At 46.2% G+C, this 20,386-nt stretch overlaps 1 protein-coding gene across 1 annotated transcript in view; it reads left to right on the top strand.

Annotated features, from left to right (window-relative positions):
* The first annotated feature begins 295 nt into the window (after positions 1–295).
* Positions 296–20,386, top strand: part of RHEB (Ras homolog, mTORC1 binding) — a 31,283-nt gene continuing 11,192 nt past the window's right edge. The window contains 4 exon segments of the mRNA XM_031553844.1: positions 296–375; positions 377–572; positions 13,683–13,754; positions 19,034–19,101. Coding sequence (XP_031409704.1) covers positions 298–375; positions 377–572; positions 13,683–13,754; positions 19,034–19,101 — 414 coding nt within the window. The 5' untranslated portion in view covers positions 296–297.

The raw sequence follows: 20,386 nt of genomic DNA, 5'->3' as shown, positions 1-20,386 counted from the left end.
GTCCCCGCGGTCATGGCCCGGCCCCGGGCGCACCGCGTGCCCTTCGCTCCGATTTCTGCCCGTTCCCCTTTCCGTAGGCGTACGGCGATGTAGGATGAACGTACGGATCTCCTCAGAGAAGGAGAGAACTTCCCGGCGCCGTCCGAAGCCGGGAGCGTTGCGGCATCCCGAGTTGCCGGCCTTTCTCCTGCAGTCAGCGCTGCCGAACGGCCCCGCCGGCTGCAGCCTCGTGGGGCAGAAGCGGAGCTGCCGCGGTGTGCGGCTCTCGGCATCGATCGGGCTTAAAAGCGTAGGTCGATGTTAAGGATAACGCGCGGCTGGAAAAAAAGCCGCTGTAGGGAGATGCTGCTCTGCTGCAGGAGGGTTTTGGCTGTAAGTGAGTGATTTGTCTGTAGTCACGCGCTCGGCACGAAGGACCTGTAACGACGCCGTTTTCTTTTCCCGAGATCAAAAAAGGTTACGTGAGCACCGGCGTTTCTTAGATGCCGTGTGCATAGCGGCAGCCTGGCTTCAGGCTTCAGGAAAAACGGTGCTGTGTCTGTATGGTGCTGGAAGGGAGCAGCCAGCAGGAGGTTCGTGGTTTGCACGGAGCGGCTGACATGTCACAGTCAGCCTCAGAGTTTGTCTTGTTACGTTTTCCTCTTTTCTTCTTTGATTCCTGATGAAAAGCGATGGGCAGTGTGACTCGGTAGGAGGAATGCTGTAAATTTGGTGCTTTGGGCTTTCAGCTGTCAGAAGATTGGGTGGTCTTGGGGCGGATAAACCACTGAGACTGACAGCACAGCATATAGACGCTGTTAATGCCGTTGTTGGTGTGACGCAGAATGCTTTGGGTGATGGTGCTCGTATGGAAGGAGGTGGGCAGAAAGTTACCTCCTGCCCGTGAGGATGTACTGCTGTGCTCTTTCACCTGCAGCTTCCTGAAACTGGTGCGGTTTGGGGCACTGTGGGACGTGGTCTGTTCCATTAGGACAGCTGCTTGTTGTAGACGCACATAAGAAAAGAGAAATAGTAGTTTGCCTTTCATTAACCTTGACAAGTCTATTGCCTTGCTTGTTCTTAGATACAAATCTTGCACGTTAAAGCCACAGAGTTACTCCTCTTAAGTATGGGAGCATTACATTTCTAGGCAAATATTTACATAAAAGTTCCAGCAGCAGACACGAGCTGTTGGTTTTTCTGTCATGTAGGGCTGGCAGAAAAACAAGAAACATAGACTGTGAGATGAAGGTTGGGTCCTTTGTCCACCCAAGAATGCCTTGTAAAGTCCAAGAGAATAACGGCATGGTTTGGCTTCAGATAGACTGTTAAGTCTTGACCTGATATGGCAGGAATACTGCTTGAACTCTGCGTAAAAGAGAGGATCCCATCTCTTTTTAGGAGAAGAGGAAATGAGAGATGTTACTTGTGGGGAAAAATCACCATTTGAACAGAGCTAGTTTTCATCAGGGTGGGGAATAATTCCAAGATCCGAAGGGCTGCTGAAGGCTTCTGAGCTTCCTTTTATAAATAGGGAACTGCCATTAACCTTAACCTTAGCTTTGACCCTCCAGTCTGGGAGGCTGCTCTGTTACGCTGTGAAACGTTTCCAGCTCTATGGCTCGAGTGAATGCTGAGGTGAGCTGGGCTGTGGGGTTGGGTGTTGTCGCAATTTGCATATAGAGCACGAGATGAGAACGATTAGAAAATGGCGACCTTTTCTCCCTGTTCGGTTCTGTGCTGAAATAACCGAGCTGACACGTTTCAGGCCGTGAGCTGTTCCCTGCTGCTGATGATTCGACAGCTTTGCGGCTCTCTCAGGCTCTGAGCAGCACACATGGTATCAGGCAGGCACGTGCCCCACGAGGCTTTGTGAGACACGAGTCTGAGTGTTTGCTGGTTTCACGCTAAGCCCTTGGTTTTCACTTGTATGAAACCATCCTCTTATCCCAGCGATGCCATACAGCGCAGGTTGGGAGTGCTGTTCTGATGGCTGTTGGTGTAGAAGGTTCAGGAGCCTGCTTGTTCCAATCCACTCCCTCTTATCTTTCAACACTGCCATCAGCCTTTCCTGTGTGAGAGCAGCGTGTTCTGCTGTGGGAGTGAACCAAGCAGCCTACGTCCTGGGGCAGGGAGATGCAGAGGAGCATTGCCAGGAACTTCAGGACCTGTTAGTGGGGAAGGCCAATTGTTTGCACGTAGCATACTGGTTGTGGCATGAAGCTAGACAGAAATCTCTCAGGAACGTTATCTTTAGGTGCTTGAATGGATCTAAAAAGAAAGTTACGTTGCATTATGTAAGCGTGCTTGTTTTCCATAAGATTCTGATAGAAGTCAGATGGATTTTTAGCTTAAAATTTGATTGTTTGCTAATAGGAAGAGTTTGCCTTTGAGTGCTGCTGTCAGTGAAGTGACCAGAGTGGACCAGAGCGGACCAGCTACTTGAGATCTGATTGCAGAAGAAGGCTGTCCTGTGTGCGATGGAGCATATGATTTCATAAAGTTATAAAACAGCCTTCGCTAAAAGGAATCGTCATGTTGCCCTCATTGTGTCCTGCTCGTAATTCATTATTTCCATTTTGTTTGGGGTCTGTGGAAATGATTCAGCCAAGACTGAGGTACTGGTGTCTGGATGGTCACTGTTTCTTCAGAGTAATGTCCACTCTGAAAAGCAGTGTGGAGTTGTCCAAAATGCTTTATAGTCACATTGATTCTTTTTGCTCATAGAAAGAAAAAGGTACATTCTGACTGTATCAGTGAGGTTTCCTGGGTCATTTTGTACTAGAGCTTATTGCTGGAATTCTCTGTGTTGTGCTGAAGTGTGGGTGCCACATCCTGGAGGGCTCAGGACCAGGCTGGATGGGGCCCTGAGCAGCCTGAGCTGGTGGGGGCAGCTCTGCCCATGGTGGGCATTGAGACTGGATGGACTTTGAGGTCCCTTCCAACCCAACCATTCTGTGATGTAAGGCGAGCAGGGAGGCGCTGCTTGGATCGGATGCTTCAGTGCCAGGCTGCTATCATTTGTGTTTTTGCAGCTGATAAGACTATTGCTGCTGGTGTTTGGGAGCCTGCATTGTATACATGCAGACAGGTGAGCTGGGAGTGCTCCCTGCTCAGTTTGGAGTCAGGTTCCTGCGTACCTTTCATCTTTTCTGCAGCGAAGCAGCGCTTTGTGACTTTCAGCTTCCTATGTTGTGTAGGTGAAAAGCGGTCCGTGCTGCACTTCTCAGACAGAAATAGTCGTGGTCTGTGACTGCAGTAGGCAGGTAGCAAAAAAAACAGGAGCTGAACTGAATCACCTGCCATATCTCTAATACGGACGTGTAATCACTGACAGTAATTCCTGGCTTTGAGAGCAGGAGTTACTTGAACATTGGGCTTGTATTGTCAAATGGGACTGAAGCTTTGCTGTCTCTTGTGGAAGATGGCCTCTTAGTGCAGCGCCCTGTGAGGGTCCCCCTGTTCCTGGGCAGAGGGAGGAGGTGATCTGGGAGGCAGCACACGGCCCGTGCGGCTGTCAGGTGAGAAGGAACGAAGAAATGGGCACTGTGGCACAGTGCAGTTGAGTTTACAGAATCAGCAGTGTCTGCGATGTAGGGAATCGTGAGGCTGGGCAGGAAAATGGAGCGGGTCGGGATGCAGCCGGTGGTGGCAGTTTGTGCTGAGCCGTAGGCAGCAAGCAGCCAGAAGAGCTTCCCAGTGCTTCCCTCCTTACAGCTGCAGCAGCATTGCTGGCTGGAGCAGCCACGGCAGCTCTCATTGCATTCCAGGGCGCTGCTGCACTCTGGGTGATCTGATGGCAGCAGCGAGGTTATGTGAGGACGCTGCTCTGGTCTTAACTCTTTGCTTGCCTGCTCTGCTTTCTTCTAATGGCAACGCTCACAGACTCTGCTGGGCTATTGGAGCGTTTTGTCACTTGATTACTCAACTGAGACTTACTGTTGGCAAGGGAAACCAAACAAAACGTAGATCCTGCCATTGCTAAGCTCTGAAAAGCTGAAGCTCTGCCTTTAGATCCATTACACTGCCCTAAGCTCAGGCTCTGGGGAGACTTGCACCTCTGCGGTACGTGCTGCCTAATGTGACCACGTACCCAGAATGAGGAGAGCAGCCTAAAGCAGGGTAACCCAATGGCTGTGGTCAACCTCCTGCGGCTCCTGAAGGTGACATTCAGGGGTTTATTGCAGAACCTGTTCGACTTAACTCTGTGTTTGGTCCAAAATCTCAACAGCTTCTGTGTGGGATCTTCATCCAACGCTGTGAATGCTGCATGAGTCCCAGTGAACCTGTCCAGCTGTCAGCCTAAATTACTATAAATCAGAAGCTGCAAGCTTGCAGTGCGGTATGTAGGAACACAGAGCTGCCCTTGTTGGCCGTAAATCTGTCTGCTTGAGGACTTTGGGTTTTCTAGGGCCTGTAATTGAAGTGAGCAGCAAGTTTGTTGTGAGTGTGCTAGCATGAGAAACTGCAAGGTCCCTCCTGAGCTGGGGGAGGGGAGGAGGAAGGGTGGCTGCTCTTCCAATCCTGATCAGGAAATGGGCTTTTGGTTACGGTGCTCTCAGAGATAGAGCAGGTCCTGAACATTGGAGGAATGTGGAGGATGTCCACGTTGTGTCACCTAGCAGATCTCTGCACGGGGCCTCAGGTTATTAATTTTACTGGAATGTGGGTTGTTTGAAACTGAATTCTCATTTTCAGATGTCCGAAATACAGTGGATGCTGAATTGTTGTTTGAACAAAGGATGCTTTATATGGAACTTGAACAAGGTAAAGTGAGGCAGTTTTTGAACAGCATGGGGACAGGCTTTCTGGACAGGCAGGCTTGGTGGGCTGAGGCCAGTGGGATGAAGTTCAGCATGTCCAAGTTCTGGGTCCTGCGCTTTGGCCACAACAACCCCAAGCAACGCCTGGGGCAGAGTGGCTGGACTGTGGAAGAAATGGACCTGGAGGTGTTGGCTGATGCTTGTCTGAGTATGAGCCAGCAGTGTGCCCAGGTGGCCAAGAAGACCAATGGCATCCTGGCTTGTGTCAAAAACTGCAGCCAGCAGGAGCAGGGAAGTGAGCATCCGTCTGTACTCAGCCCTGGTGAGACCACACCTCAAGTGCTGCCTTCAGTTTAAATAACATTCATAGTTGTGTTCAGTCTTGAAACATCTCCTGAATTTGAAGACTACAAGTGATGTACAATCTGCTTGGAAGTTGTGGAAACGCTCAGTGCATCAAAGACAAAAGTGCGGACTGTGCCAGGGAGTCAGGATCACTGCTCCCCTCTCTGCTTTGAAAACCTGCAGAAACAAATCAGCAGGCTCCGTTGCTTTGTAGAGCAACCTTTAGGTATCTTATAGAATATCCATTGCCTGCAAATGTCCATTGACTCCTCATTTAGATGTAGGTGTTGCTCAGCACTCCGGCAGCACAGGAGTGATTCAGAAGTCCTTAACCTGTTTGGATGCACGGGTTCTTCCTCAGCTCACCGTATGGAATACCATCTGTGTACATGCAAATGTTTGATGCCACATGGAGAATGTGGCATGAGAGTGGTGAAAAAGGGTAGATGAATGGATGTTGTGAGTTCCTCAGAACAGGTTGTGGATTATTAAGCATAAAGTGCCAATCAAGACCAGGAGAGGACAAGCGAAGAGCAGCTTATGGGCCCTGGGAGGTCCTGCAGCAGGGAAACGGGGACTTCTGGGAATTCCTACGTGAATTAGAACATGATGAGGAAATTTGTTGTTGTTTAATTTGGATGAAATCCTTAAGAATTTGTGGCTAAAGGCCAAAGATTAATCTTTTTTAAGGCATAAGACTAGATAAATGATTTCTGAAGGCCTTTTAAGGAGCAGAGCACCCTACCGTGTGACACTCAAAAGCCTCATCCAGAAGAGCTGCAGTGCTCATATCTTAAATAGATGATAACTGAAGAAATGCTTCATCCCCGTTATGGAATAGATTATGCTTTAAAGATCATGAGATCTTTATAATCAAACATTGATGCATGAGGGGTTAATATTTCTGGAACGGTTATATCACTGTCCTTAAATTAATTTGGAAAAAGAGGGAACGCATGAGTGGTCTGCAGTGTGTGGGTGCCTACATGTGCCAGTGCAAAACGCAATGATGCTATTAATGTGTCCCTTGACAACATTGTCTCCTGAGTTAGTGGGATACATCTGTCTGGCTTCAACAGCTTGTCAGATTGCATTGCCAGAACTTCCTTCAAGATGTCCGACCTCCTCTAAAGGTACTGCTGCTACATGCAGAGGAGCTGGGATGCACAGTGTGTAGGAGAATGCCAGGAAATCTGTCCTGCAGACTGACAAAGCAGTCCAGCACTTGATGTGAATGCAGTGGGATATGTTTTGCTTTAAGTCTACTGTCAGTAACAAATGTTTTGGTGTTCTAAATAGTGTTTGAGAATTATCGTTTTGAATTAGGTCTGGAAGTTTCTGCTTGGAAGCTTGAATGTCAGCTGGCACTGCTTCTTCATTTTTGGCTCTGTTGTTCTCTGCACGGCTTCCTTGGGAGATGAGAGCTTGTGATGTGCTTTGCTTCATCCACGTGGCTTAGCATGGAGAAGGAATCCTAAAGCCAGGTGTTGTGTTTGGAGGAACGAATTAGTCAATCTGTTGTTGGTTGGTAAACTTAAATCTAGAAATGGCTTAAATGCAAGACAAGCCAGGTTTGTTTCTCTGAGCAGAGAGGACGAGCTCTCTGACCATCTCAGAACCACCTTCTTTATACAGCATGTCTTACACATGAAGCGTTTTCCTGCTCGCCCTCTCTCAGCTGTGAGGCGGTGGGGCAATCCCAGTGCAGCTGGCTGCTGGTGCTCCTGCATGTCGTGCTGGCTTTGCTTCGGTCAATGCAAACCACTTTGCATTGCAACTTAATGTTCTTACAGAAAACTAAGATGATGCCTTCTCTCTTAGGATTTCCGGGCAAAAAGACTGTGATCTTAAAAAGCCATTATCTCATTTATAATTTATAGACAGTGATGGTACTGTTGGATATACCTCTGTTTAATCTGAAGATGATCATGTGAGCATCCCGCTATGGCATTCAGCTGCTTATTGCGGCGTGGGCTGTACGAGCTGCAGGGTGGTGAATAGAGAAAAGCACAGGACGAGGAGTGTGCGTGGAGCTGGCTTTTAAGGGCAGCCTGCTGTGGGAGAACTTGGAGCTTCTTTCAGCATGTGGAAACCAACAGTGAAGACGGTTTGTTTTCCAAATACGCAGGCTGAGGGCGTAAGCTGCTTCTGAGAGGCTTTGCTGTACCTACAGGAAATCTCGGCCCTTGACCCGTTGGCCTGCAGCAGTTCAAATTTTACCCGTTTCTGCCAAGTGGATGTCATGTACTTAGCTCCTTAGATACTGTTTGGACTAGACTTGAATTTATGATTAACTGGATTAACTTAAGATTTAACTGGCTAATAGCGGAGTAATAGCCAGCACCATGCTTTGAGAACGTTATTTGTGTAGGGATGCAAGGCTTAACAAGGTGGACGTGTGCTGCTCTGCTCTGAAGGTGGCCTTGGTGCTGGACTGCTGCAGGCTGACCCTTCTGGCTTGTGGGGCTGTGCTGCACATTAACATCTAATATTACTTAGACCATTCCTTACTGTTAACAGATTTTCCTTTGTTTATAGAGGCTGCTTTGTTATGTTGACCTTCTAGACAAAGTCCTTTCTCATTCAGCTTTGTAGATTTTATGGGGTAGGGTATATTGTATAGCTGTGAAGGGTGGAACGTAGCACATTGCTGCTCCATCTGAATTCACAGAGTCACAGAATGGCCAGGGTTGGAAGGGACCTCAAGGATCACGAATCTCCAACCCCCTGCCACATATAGGGCCACCAACCTCCCCATTCAATACCAGAGCAGGCTGCCCAGGGCCCCATCCAACCTGGCCTTGAACATCTCCAGAGATGGGGCATCCACAACCTCTCTGGGCAGCTGTTCCAGCACCTCACCACTCTCATAGGAAAGAGCTTTCCCCTGATATCCAACCTAAATCTTCCCTCCCTCAACTTAAAACCATTTCCCCTCATCCTGCAGTTATCAACCCTTTCAAAGAGTTGATTCCCCTCCTGTTTGTAGGCTCCCTTAGGTACTGAAAGGCTGCAATGAGGTCACCCCACAGCCTTCTTTTCTCCAGGCTGAACAAGCCCAGCTCCCTCAGCCTGTCTCTGTAGGGGAGGTGCTCCAGTCCCCTGATCATCTTCGTGGCTCTCCTCTGGACCCTCTCCAACAGCTCTCTGTCTTTCTTGTACTGGGGGCTCCAGACCTGGACACAGTACTGCAGATGTGGCCTCACAAGAGCAGAGCAGAGGGGGACAATCACCTCCCTGTCCCTGCTGGCCATCCCTCTTCTGATGGAATTCAGCTGTGTTACAGGTGCTGTCACTGCTTCTGCGGTGTCTGTACAGTGGATGGAGGGCTGGTGCTGTGACTTAGAGCTCCACTTCTTTAATAAGTGCTAGACCTGATGGTTTTGATGTATGGAAAGGTGATTGAAGTGGTATATTGACCTCGAGCTTCAAGGACAAGCTGGCTGGGAGCTGAGAGTTGCTTCGTGTTGAAACTACAACTTTGAACCTGGGGAAAAAAGAATGCAAGAATACATTACAGCAAGATACACACATCTTTATTTCTAATGACAGAATTTTAAAGCTGATTTAATGATGAAACAATGACAGGTACTGCAAGTGTCTTTGAAAGACATTTCATGTTACACGTACCCAGCGATCCAAGGAAAGGTCAGCTTCATTCAGCTACCCAATTACCTGCCTGAACTGCGTGTGCAGGGGGAGGGCTTGGCTTCTGCCCAGTGCTGTGAGTTAAACTTTGCTTTGTGGGGGAAGAAAAAAAAATCAGTATGAAGTTGAGTCTTCTCCTCTAAGTGTGTCGTAAACTGAAACATTTGGGCCTGATTTGTCACTCAGCTTTTCTGCCTGCAAAGGCAAGAAACAGAGGTAACCAGACTGCACTAGAATACCCAAACTGTATCTTCTGACAAATGTTTCCTGAGGTTCCTGACTTCAGTGGAGATCGTGTGCCAGCAGGATCCTTCTCTGCAAGCATCTGAGGGTCATTTTTAAATCCCATTATAATGTTGGTGTCACAAGGAAATAATGACGAAGTGAATGAAACTATGTCTCAAAGCAGATGTATATGCTATGTTTAAGTGATAATCCCTCATGATTAAAGGTAGTAATAGTAGAATTAAGTTGTGTCTCAGTAAAACACAGCTCACGGTATCATCTCCAGAAGTTTAGAAACTTCTTCATTGGCCCAGGTGTATCATTCCTGTAGTCATTAGAATGATTCACTGAACTGCGTGGACATGGTCAGCAAAATAGCAGTGATGCATAATTAGTACCTGGGGGGATAAAACGTTAATTAACATAGAAAGCTGCTAATGATGGAGTCTGAGATGAGTGATGAGCTAGTGATGAATTCTGCAGTCCTTCCTCTCTTGTGACAAGACATCTGTCCAAGAGCAGTGCTGCTGTGTCTGTTGCTGCCTGGTTGTACCTCACTGTGCTCTGAGAAGTCATAGAAGTCATCCTGTGTTCTGTGTGCTCTCCTGCACCTGAGCACCACGTGGTGGAGCTGAGCTGGGAAGTGCTGCTGTCTCCATTTTGTGCACTGGTGTTCCGAATTAGAAAAAAGATGAAGATCCCAATTCTCACAGTTAAATCGAACACCTCCCTGTGCTTCACAAAGACTTCCTCACACTCAGAAAGTTGGGTGTAAATGTGCAGGAGATGCTGCAGTTCTGCTATGTAGTGGGATTTATCTAATTTGATAGGACTGACAGCATTTTATTCTGAAATTCACGGAACCTTTTTTTGATCAAACCTCAGGTGGTTGCTCTGTGGGTAGGAGCAGTTCTGCGCAGAGACAAACTTACATAAATTGCTGGGTTTGTGGCATGGATGAATTAGGTGCTGCCAGCTGCTGGGGCTTTCATAATATGAAGCAAAGTAAGTAGGCTCTTCTGTGGAAAAAGATGCATTAAAGACACCGTCTGCACCTGAAAACCCACCAGAACGGGGAAGTGCAATTCCTTGTTAGTTGGCTGCTCTTAAACCTAGCAGCTGTTTTCTGACTGCTTGTGCAGCCCATGCCTTGCATTGAGAAACCCTGCTGAGATAGAAGTGCGCCGTGGCCGTCATCGCAGAGATGCTGAGTTTGGGACAGCTGCAGCTTGCACAATGCCCTGCTTGTGGAGCTGCTGCGTGCCTTGCTGGTGGGCTGCTTGCATCATCTGTCTCCTGGGGGAAGTTGGCACTTGGGATTTCAGCCGGGCTTTCCTTCTGTCGTACAGAGGAGGATGTGGGGAGGGGAGGGCAGGCACCCAAGAGGTGGTGCGTCCCCTTTTGAGTGCCCACGTGCACTCAGTTGTTCTGGGCGAATTGCCTGGTGTTAGAAAGCTCAGATTTTACGGGTGGGCCCAACAGCCCAGTTCTTGTCCAAGGAGCAAAAGAATGAGTGAAAAACTCCGTTTGGCAATCGTTTTGCCTTGACAATTAGAATGGTTACAGCTTTTTATGAGGGTGGATAGTGATAGGAGAAGGGGGAATGGTTTTAAACTGAGACAGGGCAGGTTTAGGTTAGGTATTTGGAGGAAGTTTTTCACACAGAGGGTGGTGAGGCACTGGAACAGGTTGCCCAAGGAGGTTGTGGATGCCCCATCCCTGGAGGCATTCAAGGCCAGGCTGGATGTGGCTCTGAGCAGCCTGGTCTGCTGGTTGGTGACCCTGCACATAGCAGGGGGTTGAAACTGGATGATCATTGTGGTCCTTTTCTACCCAGGCCATTCTGTGATTCCATTCCATGGTGTTTGCAGCTGATGTGCTCTGGCAGCACTGGTCAGAGTGTCCATGGTGTGCTTCACTTTATTCAGCAAGTGGTCTGGTGTGTGAACAGAAGTAGGACAGCTTGTTCTCTGAAATGGTGTTCTGACTGGAAACTGCTGCTTTTCTGTTTTGACAGTAGAAGAATCCTTTCTTTACCACTCTAACATCAAATCATAAATAATGAATCATCTATGTAGATAGCCCTTCCCATACTTCTGGACAAGCTATGAGTCCCCTGGGACTTGTATTCCAGGTAACATAAATCCGTTAGTCCAAACTCTTCTCCTTTCTCCTGTTTCTGCAGGTATGGGAGGAGTGGGAAGTGTGGAGTGCTTTGAGTTACAGTGACCAAGTGTAGCTGGAAGAGTCACCCTATATTGCCCTCCTTGATGCAATACAAAGTTAGAGATAATGGTCTTTAGTTGCATCAATGGAGATTCAGGTTGGATATTAGAAAAAAAACTTCTTCTTGGAAAGAGTAGTGCTGCAGTGGTACAGGCTGCCCGTGGAGGAGGTGGGGTCACCGTCCCTGGAGGTGTTCCAGAACCATGGAGATGTGGCACTGAGGACGTGGTCAGTGGGCATGGTGGGGGTGGGTTGAGCGTTATCTTTTGTGGTCTTTTCCAACCTTAACGGTTCTGTCATTTATTTCTTCATAGTAAGCTTAAACTCTCTCGTGTTGAACGGTGATTCAAAAGATTAAACCACAACTTTCCTCCAGTAGGATTTTAGCAAGTGCTTTTTCACCTGGAAATCACAGCTCTGTCAGTTTGAGCTGCTCCCAGCGGACGTCGCCTTGCTCCTGCTCAGTGCACTGCTTTTGGTTTCTGCGGATGTTTATTTCCCTAAAACTTGAAGACAGGAAAGGTACTATTGTGGAGAATAATATGAGGAAAAGCTTAGCAAACTGAAAAGTATTTGGTGTCTATTCCAAATGAGGGCATATTTAAGTGGAGGTTTTTTTGAGACGTGCACCTGTGAGCGATGGAGCCATTGCTGCTGGTCTGAGCAGCCTGACATCAGAAGCCCATCCTGTGCTGAAGTGTGCTGATGGTGTTGGTGCAGTGGGATTGCAGCATCTGCCCATGCCCTGCTCCATGCACAACAGCTTGGGGATGCAGTCAGCCCTTCTGTAAGAACGCAGCTGTGTGCAGTTCCTTGGCCTGTGCCTGGCAGACTGTGTATTTATGTTGTAATTCTCTGAAAATGTTGCCTGATCTTTCTGGGGAAAGAGGAGATAGGAGTTCAGTGGTGACCTTAATTCTCCTCTCTGTCTGTAGTTCAAAGGCTTGGAATAAAACCTGTGGGACAAAGTTCAAGCCAAGCTGTTGTTGACATTGGCCTGTATGTTTCTTGGGCATGGGCTGAGACATGGCACCAGCACTGAGCTGGGTTTCATGTTTCTGGTGCCCACTTAGGGAGCCCTGGCTTAGCAGGATGCTGCTGCTGCTCTTAGCCGTGTGGTCCTGGCTGACCCCAAGTCTGGGGAGCTCCCCTGAGGCTCCTGGGGGACAGCAGGCATCGTTCTGGGGGTACGCATGGATGGTGTTATGGGAAGCTTGGTACAAAGCTTGGGGGATGTAGGAAGAGAGTGGTGGAATATTGCTGTAGTCTTGTCTGTTTGTTTGTTTGCTTCCTTCTTTTTCAGTGCTGGGAGGAAAGCAGTAATTAATACAGCTGGATGTTAAATGCAGCACTGTCTGTTGGCTCTGACTCCTTCCTAGGGCTCTGTTTCCAAACTTAGCACAGGCAGCAGCAGACGATGGCTTTCAGTTCAGGATCTCTCTTAGGGGGAGAAGCGTTGGGCAGTCATCTGTGCTTTTCTGTTCTATATATCTAAGGTATCTAGATATCCAGGTATCTAGGAACTCGATTTTAAATAAAGCAACTTTCAGAATGTTGTGTGCTGGTTTTTTGAATGAACTTTTTCCACTGCAGTGTATTAACATAGCATTGTCAAAGCACTGCCAGTGGACAACGGTATCAAAAGCAGTTAAATATGGGAAACCAGTTTTACCATAAACTAGTTTGTCCCAAATATCTGTTCTTTATGATGTCGTTGAAGTACTCCCTCCGAGCAGGATGATCATGATTCTAAATTCTAACTTGAGGTCATACTTTGTTTCTGTTTCTTGCTGATGGGAGTATGAAGGAGTACAGAGCATGTACACATCCAAAAGCAGCTAACACACTTGGCACTCTTTATAAGGGTATATTTATCCAGTAAACAGCATGTAATAGGATCTGGTAGGTTCCCAAATGTGGGAGATGTGCTGTAATGGAAATCGTGTTAAGGTTATGGTAAAGCTTTGAAAAGTCTTTTCTTTCCAGAGCTTTAAAGTTGCTTCATACAGTCAATATATGTGACTCACTTTCATTTACCATCTTGCAAAATCTTTCAAGACTGATTTGGTTCTGTCTGAAGGCCTTGTTTTCTGTGCAGTGACTGAAAATGATGTCTAGTTTTCCTTGCTTCTGGATGGACAAACCTTCCAAGCAGAACAACTCACTGAATTTAGTTCTGTGAGGGTTTGGCTCTGCAGCTTTTAATTAGTTTTAAACTGGAGGAGGCATTTAAATAGTGCTATTGGATCTGCATTAGAACCAAAGCAGAACACACTCTGAGTAGCTTTTGCACTATTTCTGATAAAAGTTCAGGAGACCCAGTTGCTAAATTTAGGGATGTAATTCTAAAATAGGTCACTTGTCATCTGTAGTTTACGTGCACCACACTGCTCATACTGGCTCATCTAAAAGTGTTGCTCTGCCTGCTACCAGGTATAAGGGGGTGACAGCTTGAAGACTTATTTTAATACCAATTGTCTTTTTCTTGCTTTGCAGGAAAATCTTCACTGACGATTCAGTTTGTGGAAGGACAGTTTGTTGATTCCTATGATCCAACCATAGAGAACAGTAAGTACATAACTGATAAGCTGCTCTTCTGTAACTAACTGTATCAGAAGTCATTGTTGGTATTATCACTTACACAGTAACATTGCAGCTTATTACTTCAACAGGTAAATACATTGGATGTTGAGCCCCTGTCTGGAAGTTGGAATAAAGTAATCAGCAGAACGAGGTTTTTGATTTATATCATAATAATTAGCAGTTAGTGGCCATCAGCACTCAGGATTATTTTACTGGATGGAAGTGAACCTCAGATACTACTTTTTGAAGAATCTTTTGCTTTGCTTTAGCAAATCAAACTGGTTAATTTGCTCCTTTGACCGAAATGATCTGATAGACCATTATGAATGTCCAAACACTATTATGATGTAGTGTTTTATTAGAATTATAAACAAGGCTTGTTTTGAGGTGCATCAAACAAGGTGTCTCATACATTAGATTTCATTATTTTAAATCTTATCATAGAATCATAGAATGGCTTGGGTTGGAAGGGACCTCAGAAATCATCAAGCTCCAGCCCCCCTGCTGTATGCAGGGCCACCATTTTAACATCTCTTGGGTCAGGTAACTTTTCATTGTCTGCACTTTACAAATGCAAAGTATTTAAAGTAAACTTCTAGATTTCTGTAGATACATGGGAGCGACTTAAAGAGACAGGGAGTGAGAGGCTGTCTCTAAAGTGTGGGGAGTGCCTGCATGTCTTGGTTTAGGATTTTGGCACGTTGCTACAAGACCAACTTGTTTCACCCTTTACAAACTCTTGTCCACAGAAATATATTGTCTGTAATTGGTGCTCTCCAGCTGTGCACTATCACTGGCAGCATTTAACTACGTGTACTCATTTTAAAACACCTCATACAGATTTACTTTCTACCTGGATTTGGTTAGAATCTTTGTTTTCCACTGGGCTTCATTATTTATGTGTGGATGATTCATTTGTGGGTGAATTCTGCACGTATTTGGCTCTTACTTAGCACTACTCACTTAATATTAAGTGTGTTGTGGCCATGCATATTGAACAGGGGGCATCCTGAAAATGTCATCATTTTGTGTGACTCCTTTGTATGGAAAACAAGCAACATTATTATTTTGCTGGAAGCCTTGTGATCTGTGGCATAGCTAGAGAAAGTTGCTTTCTGAAAGGTAGAACTGAAGGGCCCTTCTTCTATCAGGATGTGTTGCTGGGGAGTAGGGATGAGACCTAGAAGATGTGCCCTGGGGATCAAAACAGCAGGAAGCCTAGTATAAAACCATTCTTCTGAATGGTCTGTCTTCATTTTTTTTCCGTGCTTTTTATGAATGCAGACTCTTGATGGCTCAAGTCTTTTGACATCTCCAGCTATATGCTTTTGAGCCTGACCAGAGTTGTAAGACACAATCAGTGTAACCAATTTCTAGTGTTTTACTCACTTGTGATTTTGAATCTGGTTAACAATGCAAAAAGGAGTTCAAGAATCCAGGTTCCTTTAGAAGAGTCTGTTGAGAATGCTGCATTTTTCATGGAATCCTAGAATGGCCTGGGTTGAAAAGGACCACAATGATCATCTAGTTTCAACCCTCCTGTGTGCAGGGTTGCCAACCAGCAGCCCAGGCTGCCCAGAGCCACATCCAGCCTGGGCATCCAGGACTTTTAGCAGTGGTTTAAGGCAGGTTGTCACACTTTTAACTTTCATATAGGGATTGGGTGTACACTAGTGGTACAGCACTTGAAATAAAAAATAAGTATAGGCTAAAGGATGGCCTGGCCCTGTTTTATCTCAGAAAAATTGCAATTGACAAATCATCAAAGTATTATCAGCACTGATGAATGGCTAGAAAACTGTAGTACCAATGGTAACTTAGTCTTTGTAATTTTTGTCTTCAAATAATGTAACTTGCATGAAAAATTGAGTTTAAAATTAAATTGCATAGGAAGGAAACTATAGCTGAGCTTTTTCCTAGGAACAAGTGTAAAACATAAGACTTGAACTAAAAGGATGTGACTGAGTATTCTAGTGGCTTTGTTTTCCAGTGGAAAAAACCTCTACCTTCTTTGGAAGGGGCACAGGGAAAATGAGCTGCATCAAGTTTCACTTAATGTACAGAAAAGTCAGCACTTTTTCAGTGCTACATTTTCCTTTGCTTCTATTATGTTAAAACCAGAAAAGTTAGTTTATCTAAGCTAATAAGCACGTTGAATTCAGTTGCTTCCAGTAAACTTGTGCATCTGGAAGGGTAACTCATGGCATTTTGTGGCAGCAGTGATGGTGAGTTAATTGCTTAACAAAGTAGAATTTCCTCTTCCTAATGTCCTAACAAGAGTGACGCTGTGATGGGTGGCTGTTAGTGAGGCAGCAGGGTGGAGAAACCAGTGGGACAATCACTTGGGAAATGGTGGCAAGAGAAGCAAAGCCATTGCAGAGTAGGAGTGCATGGAAGCAGCCTGCGTGGACACTGAGCTGCGTGGACACAGACTTCCTCAGTCTGGAAAAACAGAGCAATTTGGAACTTTTAAGCTGGGATAAGCCTAAGAATCTTAATTTGGAACTCAAGTCAGAAGGAATAGAAAATGAGGATGTGCACACAGCTCCAGTTTTTTTGGTACAGTTATCATTCTAAGGGTATTAGAAAGGGAAGGGGGCTGAAGGCACGCCAGTGCTTGTGAAGGCAATGCATGTAAGTTCAGATGGTTGGCTAAAGGCATCCTTAAGGCTCAGCTTCTCCCATGTGTGTGAAGCCAACTGCCCTGCAAGGGTGACAGCACTTGTGCTTGGAAGCTGCTGCTGAGCAGTGTTCTCCAGGGCTGGGCGTGGGGCTTTAGCTCTGCTGTGTTACACACCTGCTGCAAAAGCTGTCCTGGTGATGGGCATTGACTTGGGCTGAAGACAGTCAGAAAGGGATGTGGAAGGTGGTAACTGATGTGCCCTTATGAGGAGGTCATATTTACTGTTCAGTAGCTCTGGCAAAGGTTTTATACTGCTCCCCTATCTCTGCTCAGTAGCACTGTTGGTCTGAAGGTCTGTGTTTGTGTGCCTGGTTCTGAATCCTTACCACAGTGGCTTGTTTTCACAACAGCTGCCATTTGAGTGGCATTTGCAAATCTTCTCATTCATATTTGTGTCACTGAAATATATACCTGATCTTAGGGAAGCAGTACTCAGCAGCCCATGGAGTTGCTGTGCAAGTCACGCTGCTTCTTGGCTGTAGCAGCTGCTGGGGCTGTGCTGTGCAATTACAACTGCATCAGAGTGGGTTTGTGCCAAAGGAGGAGGCTCTCCTGGTGCTTGGGGTCCCTGCTCCGAGCTGGCAGCTCCTTGCCCAGCCTGCAGTGACTGCCCCACAGCTTCCCTTCCCTGCTCTGCCACCCATTGCTCGGTACCAATGGTGATGGTGTTTCTGCTTGGTCTATTCTGGGCTTCTAGAAGAGCTGCCATGTGTCCCTGTCCCTTTTTAAATATTAACTTCATGAGGCTCTTGTACCTACTTTGATTGCAGAGCGCTTTGATGTAGATGGGAGTTGTCGGGAGTCTGGATGGTGCTGTGGCCAGGCACCTGTAATGCACTGTGTCTCCTTCATGTTTGAAGCACTGATGCTGCATACAGCAGCCCTGCATGTTAACATCTGTTCAAACAAGAATTTGTATCAGCCAAAAAGCTATTGTGCATTCTTGCTTCATAACCTTACAACCTTGTGCAGCGGTGCCAGCAGCTCGCTGACTGCAGTGTGCAGGCACAGGTGCTAACACAGCTGTAGTGCTGGGACAGATGGGGTATGGTTGGTAGGAGCTCTATGTGAGGCTTCATTCACACTCCACGTGTTGCTACTGTAATGGAAACTGTGTGGCTGCTCTGTGCTGTTCATGTAGACACTTGCCTTATAGAATCATTAAAATCATTAAGGTTGGAAAAGACATGCTAAGATCACCATGCCCAACCCATGCCCACAGTGCCACATCTCCATGGTTTTGGAACACCTTCAAGGACTCCCCCACCTCCCTGGGCAGCCTGTTCCAAACAGCAGAATGTGGCTTTGTTCTGTTTCAGTTGCTCCTTTTCATGAGCACGCTTTGAGTGACTTAGGCGGGCTGAATCCAAGAGTTTTGGCTGTCTTCAGCGTGGAGCTGGCCCAGTGACTTGAGGTAATGTGTTGTGGAGGTGTGACAGAGCAGCAAGCACTGGGGGCAGGAGGAAAGCTGGTGGAGCTCAGCTTCAAGGAGACCCTGTGCAAGAATCAGGAGGTGTGAGCAGAAGCTAGCTAGCACAGCTGGATGGAGGACTGCACAGCTGGATGGAGAGGAGTCAGCTCTGCTGCAGCTTGAGGATGAACAGTCTGAGATGTGGTCAGCACAGCACTGCAGTGCTGGCTATTTCCCCAGTAATCATCGTGAGGAACGAAATGACTTCCCCTGACCATTAGCAGCTGGGAAAACTGCCTTCACCTGTATACAGCACACACGTAACCAAGATGTGTGTGCTGCCCCATGATCTCAGGCTGAGGGCAACATGAAGCCCCGAAGCTCAGCTTGCGTGCTCTGGTTGGTATGCGTGGTACTCAGCAGCACGTTGTGCTCCACGAGCTCTGACACGGTTTGCTTTTGCAGTTGCATAATGCAGACACTGAGAAAGGTTCCTCAGCTTGCAGCGTGTTGGCATTTCATAAACCTTGGGAAGAGCAGCAGTTCTTGTCTCGTAGGGACTGAATGTACTCCCTAAGGACTGAACAGACTGGTAGCCACGGCAAATGCGCAAGTACTGTGGGGAGCTTCAGCTAAATTCTCATTATTTAGGTTTAGCATGTTCTTCAGTTAGCCTGTGTGTGTATCTTAGCCCCAAAGAGGTTTTTGTAAATCCAGATCATTCATCTCGTGGTATTGGTATCCAGGAAATCGATCTTGCTAAACTGCTTGGAAACTGGGGGAAATAACCTATGTGAAGTTCAAAGTTAGCTTTAACGTTAATTGCATTTGTGTCTCGTGTTAACCACAAATTACAGATGCTTGCAAGTCTCTTTGAAATGATGTGTAGTAGTAGAGCCTTTTTACTCTTTGTTTCTAAGTAGCTCTAAAGGAAAAAACAAAACACGTTGTAAGAATCTTCTGAAATTTGAAATTTTAAAGTCAATTTCTAAGTTTCAGTGCCTATAGTACTCGAGTTAAAAGCACAGCAACCTGATGCAGCCTTCTACCTTAAAGCCTGTAGCGAACGTGGTTTTTTTCTTAACCCTTCAGCTAGCAGTGGCAGAGAGGACTTCTGGTCCTTCCTTTGTTCATCATTCTGAAATGTGTATCTGCTGTGTTTTATTCTAGCTTTTACAAAACTGATCACTGTAAATGGCCAAGAATATCACCTTCAGCTGGTTGACACTGCTGGCCAGGTAAGTACCTTTCTCCCTTTGCATCTTTGGAGTTAACACGACAGACATTGGTGCTTGGGAAGAGCTACCCTGGTTATGACCATGTGTTCAAAGCTGAAGCTCAATTTAAATGATTCTACTTTATTTTGTTCCCCCTAAACAATGTTTGCATAGTGTTTATGTACTTTTTCTATTGAAATTGAAACAGTACCTAGTGCTTAAGGTACACATGCCTAAAAAAGCAAAGAAAGAGGTGCCTTAACTTCAGTGTACCGAAGTTCTTAAGTAATCTGCTTGATACTTATGGTCTGGTAGTCTTCATTAATTGGAAAATGCCAATTCAGTAAACAATGCAGAAGTTTTTCTTGACTTTCTTCAGTTTCTGTGCTCCAGCACCTTGGTTTGTATTCATGAAATAGTCAGGCAGAGTAGACAGTAACACGCATAGGTAGTGCTCACCAGGCTGCAAAGAAACTCCTGCAGTTTGTTTACATTGCTAAGTAAGTGAAGGTTCATGCATGCATCCTTCTGAGCTTGATGTAATGAGGGGGAATGCAGAAGGAGATGGTAAACAAATGTCTGTGGCGTGATCAGTAGCTTCATAAAATAGAGGCGCTAATTACACAGGGATGCTTGGCAGGACCTGCAGGTGAGTGTGTGCTCCATACACGGGAGTGCTCTGTCTCTTGAAGGGCTGTGCTTAAAAAAGGGACTGCTAAATCCCTTACCATCTTCCTGTTTGCGTGCTCTTAACTTTCTGAATGAGTTCTGGTATTGTGCCTTTGGGTTTTCCCAAACTGTTAACGTTAAGCAGCCAGTGAAGTACACAGGCAATGCTTTAGACATGAAAGCTGCAGGACATTTGCTCATAGCTGGGAGAGTATTCAGGGCTGTGACCTTCTAGGACTATTTGATCACCTTCAAAGAGAGCTACATGATGTAAGAATAACTGTGTGCCATAATTATATGCTGTCAGCTTGTGGTGCTAATCAGCAGCACTAGATCTACAGGTAGTCAGTCAGAGGGTTTAGTAACAGCATTGACCACACATACTGGGGTCATAAATACGTTGTTTGGGAAATGGAAATTAAATAGAATTGCACAGCTAGTCTTTTTCCCAGTCTCTGGTTATTTCCAACCTTGGAAATTCTTCCCGTGAATGACTTGAACTTTGAGTTGTGGCTCACAGGGTTAGAGGGAGAGATAATGTTGAGTTATGGAAGGTGTGGTTTGAACAAATTTCTCTCAGTTCAGTCTTGCTTAATGATTCATAGAGCATCCTTACGTATGCATATAGCAAAGATTA

Source organism: Meleagris gallopavo, chromosome 6, assembly GCF_000146605.3.
Source record: "Meleagris gallopavo isolate NT-WF06-2002-E0010 breed Aviagen turkey brand Nicholas breeding stock chromosome 6, Turkey_5.1, whole genome shotgun sequence".
NCBI lineage: Eukaryota > Metazoa > Chordata > Aves > Galliformes > Phasianidae > Meleagris > Meleagris gallopavo.
The sequence above is the reverse complement of the archived record's forward strand: the minus strand, read 5'-3'. Positions and strand labels throughout refer to the sequence as shown.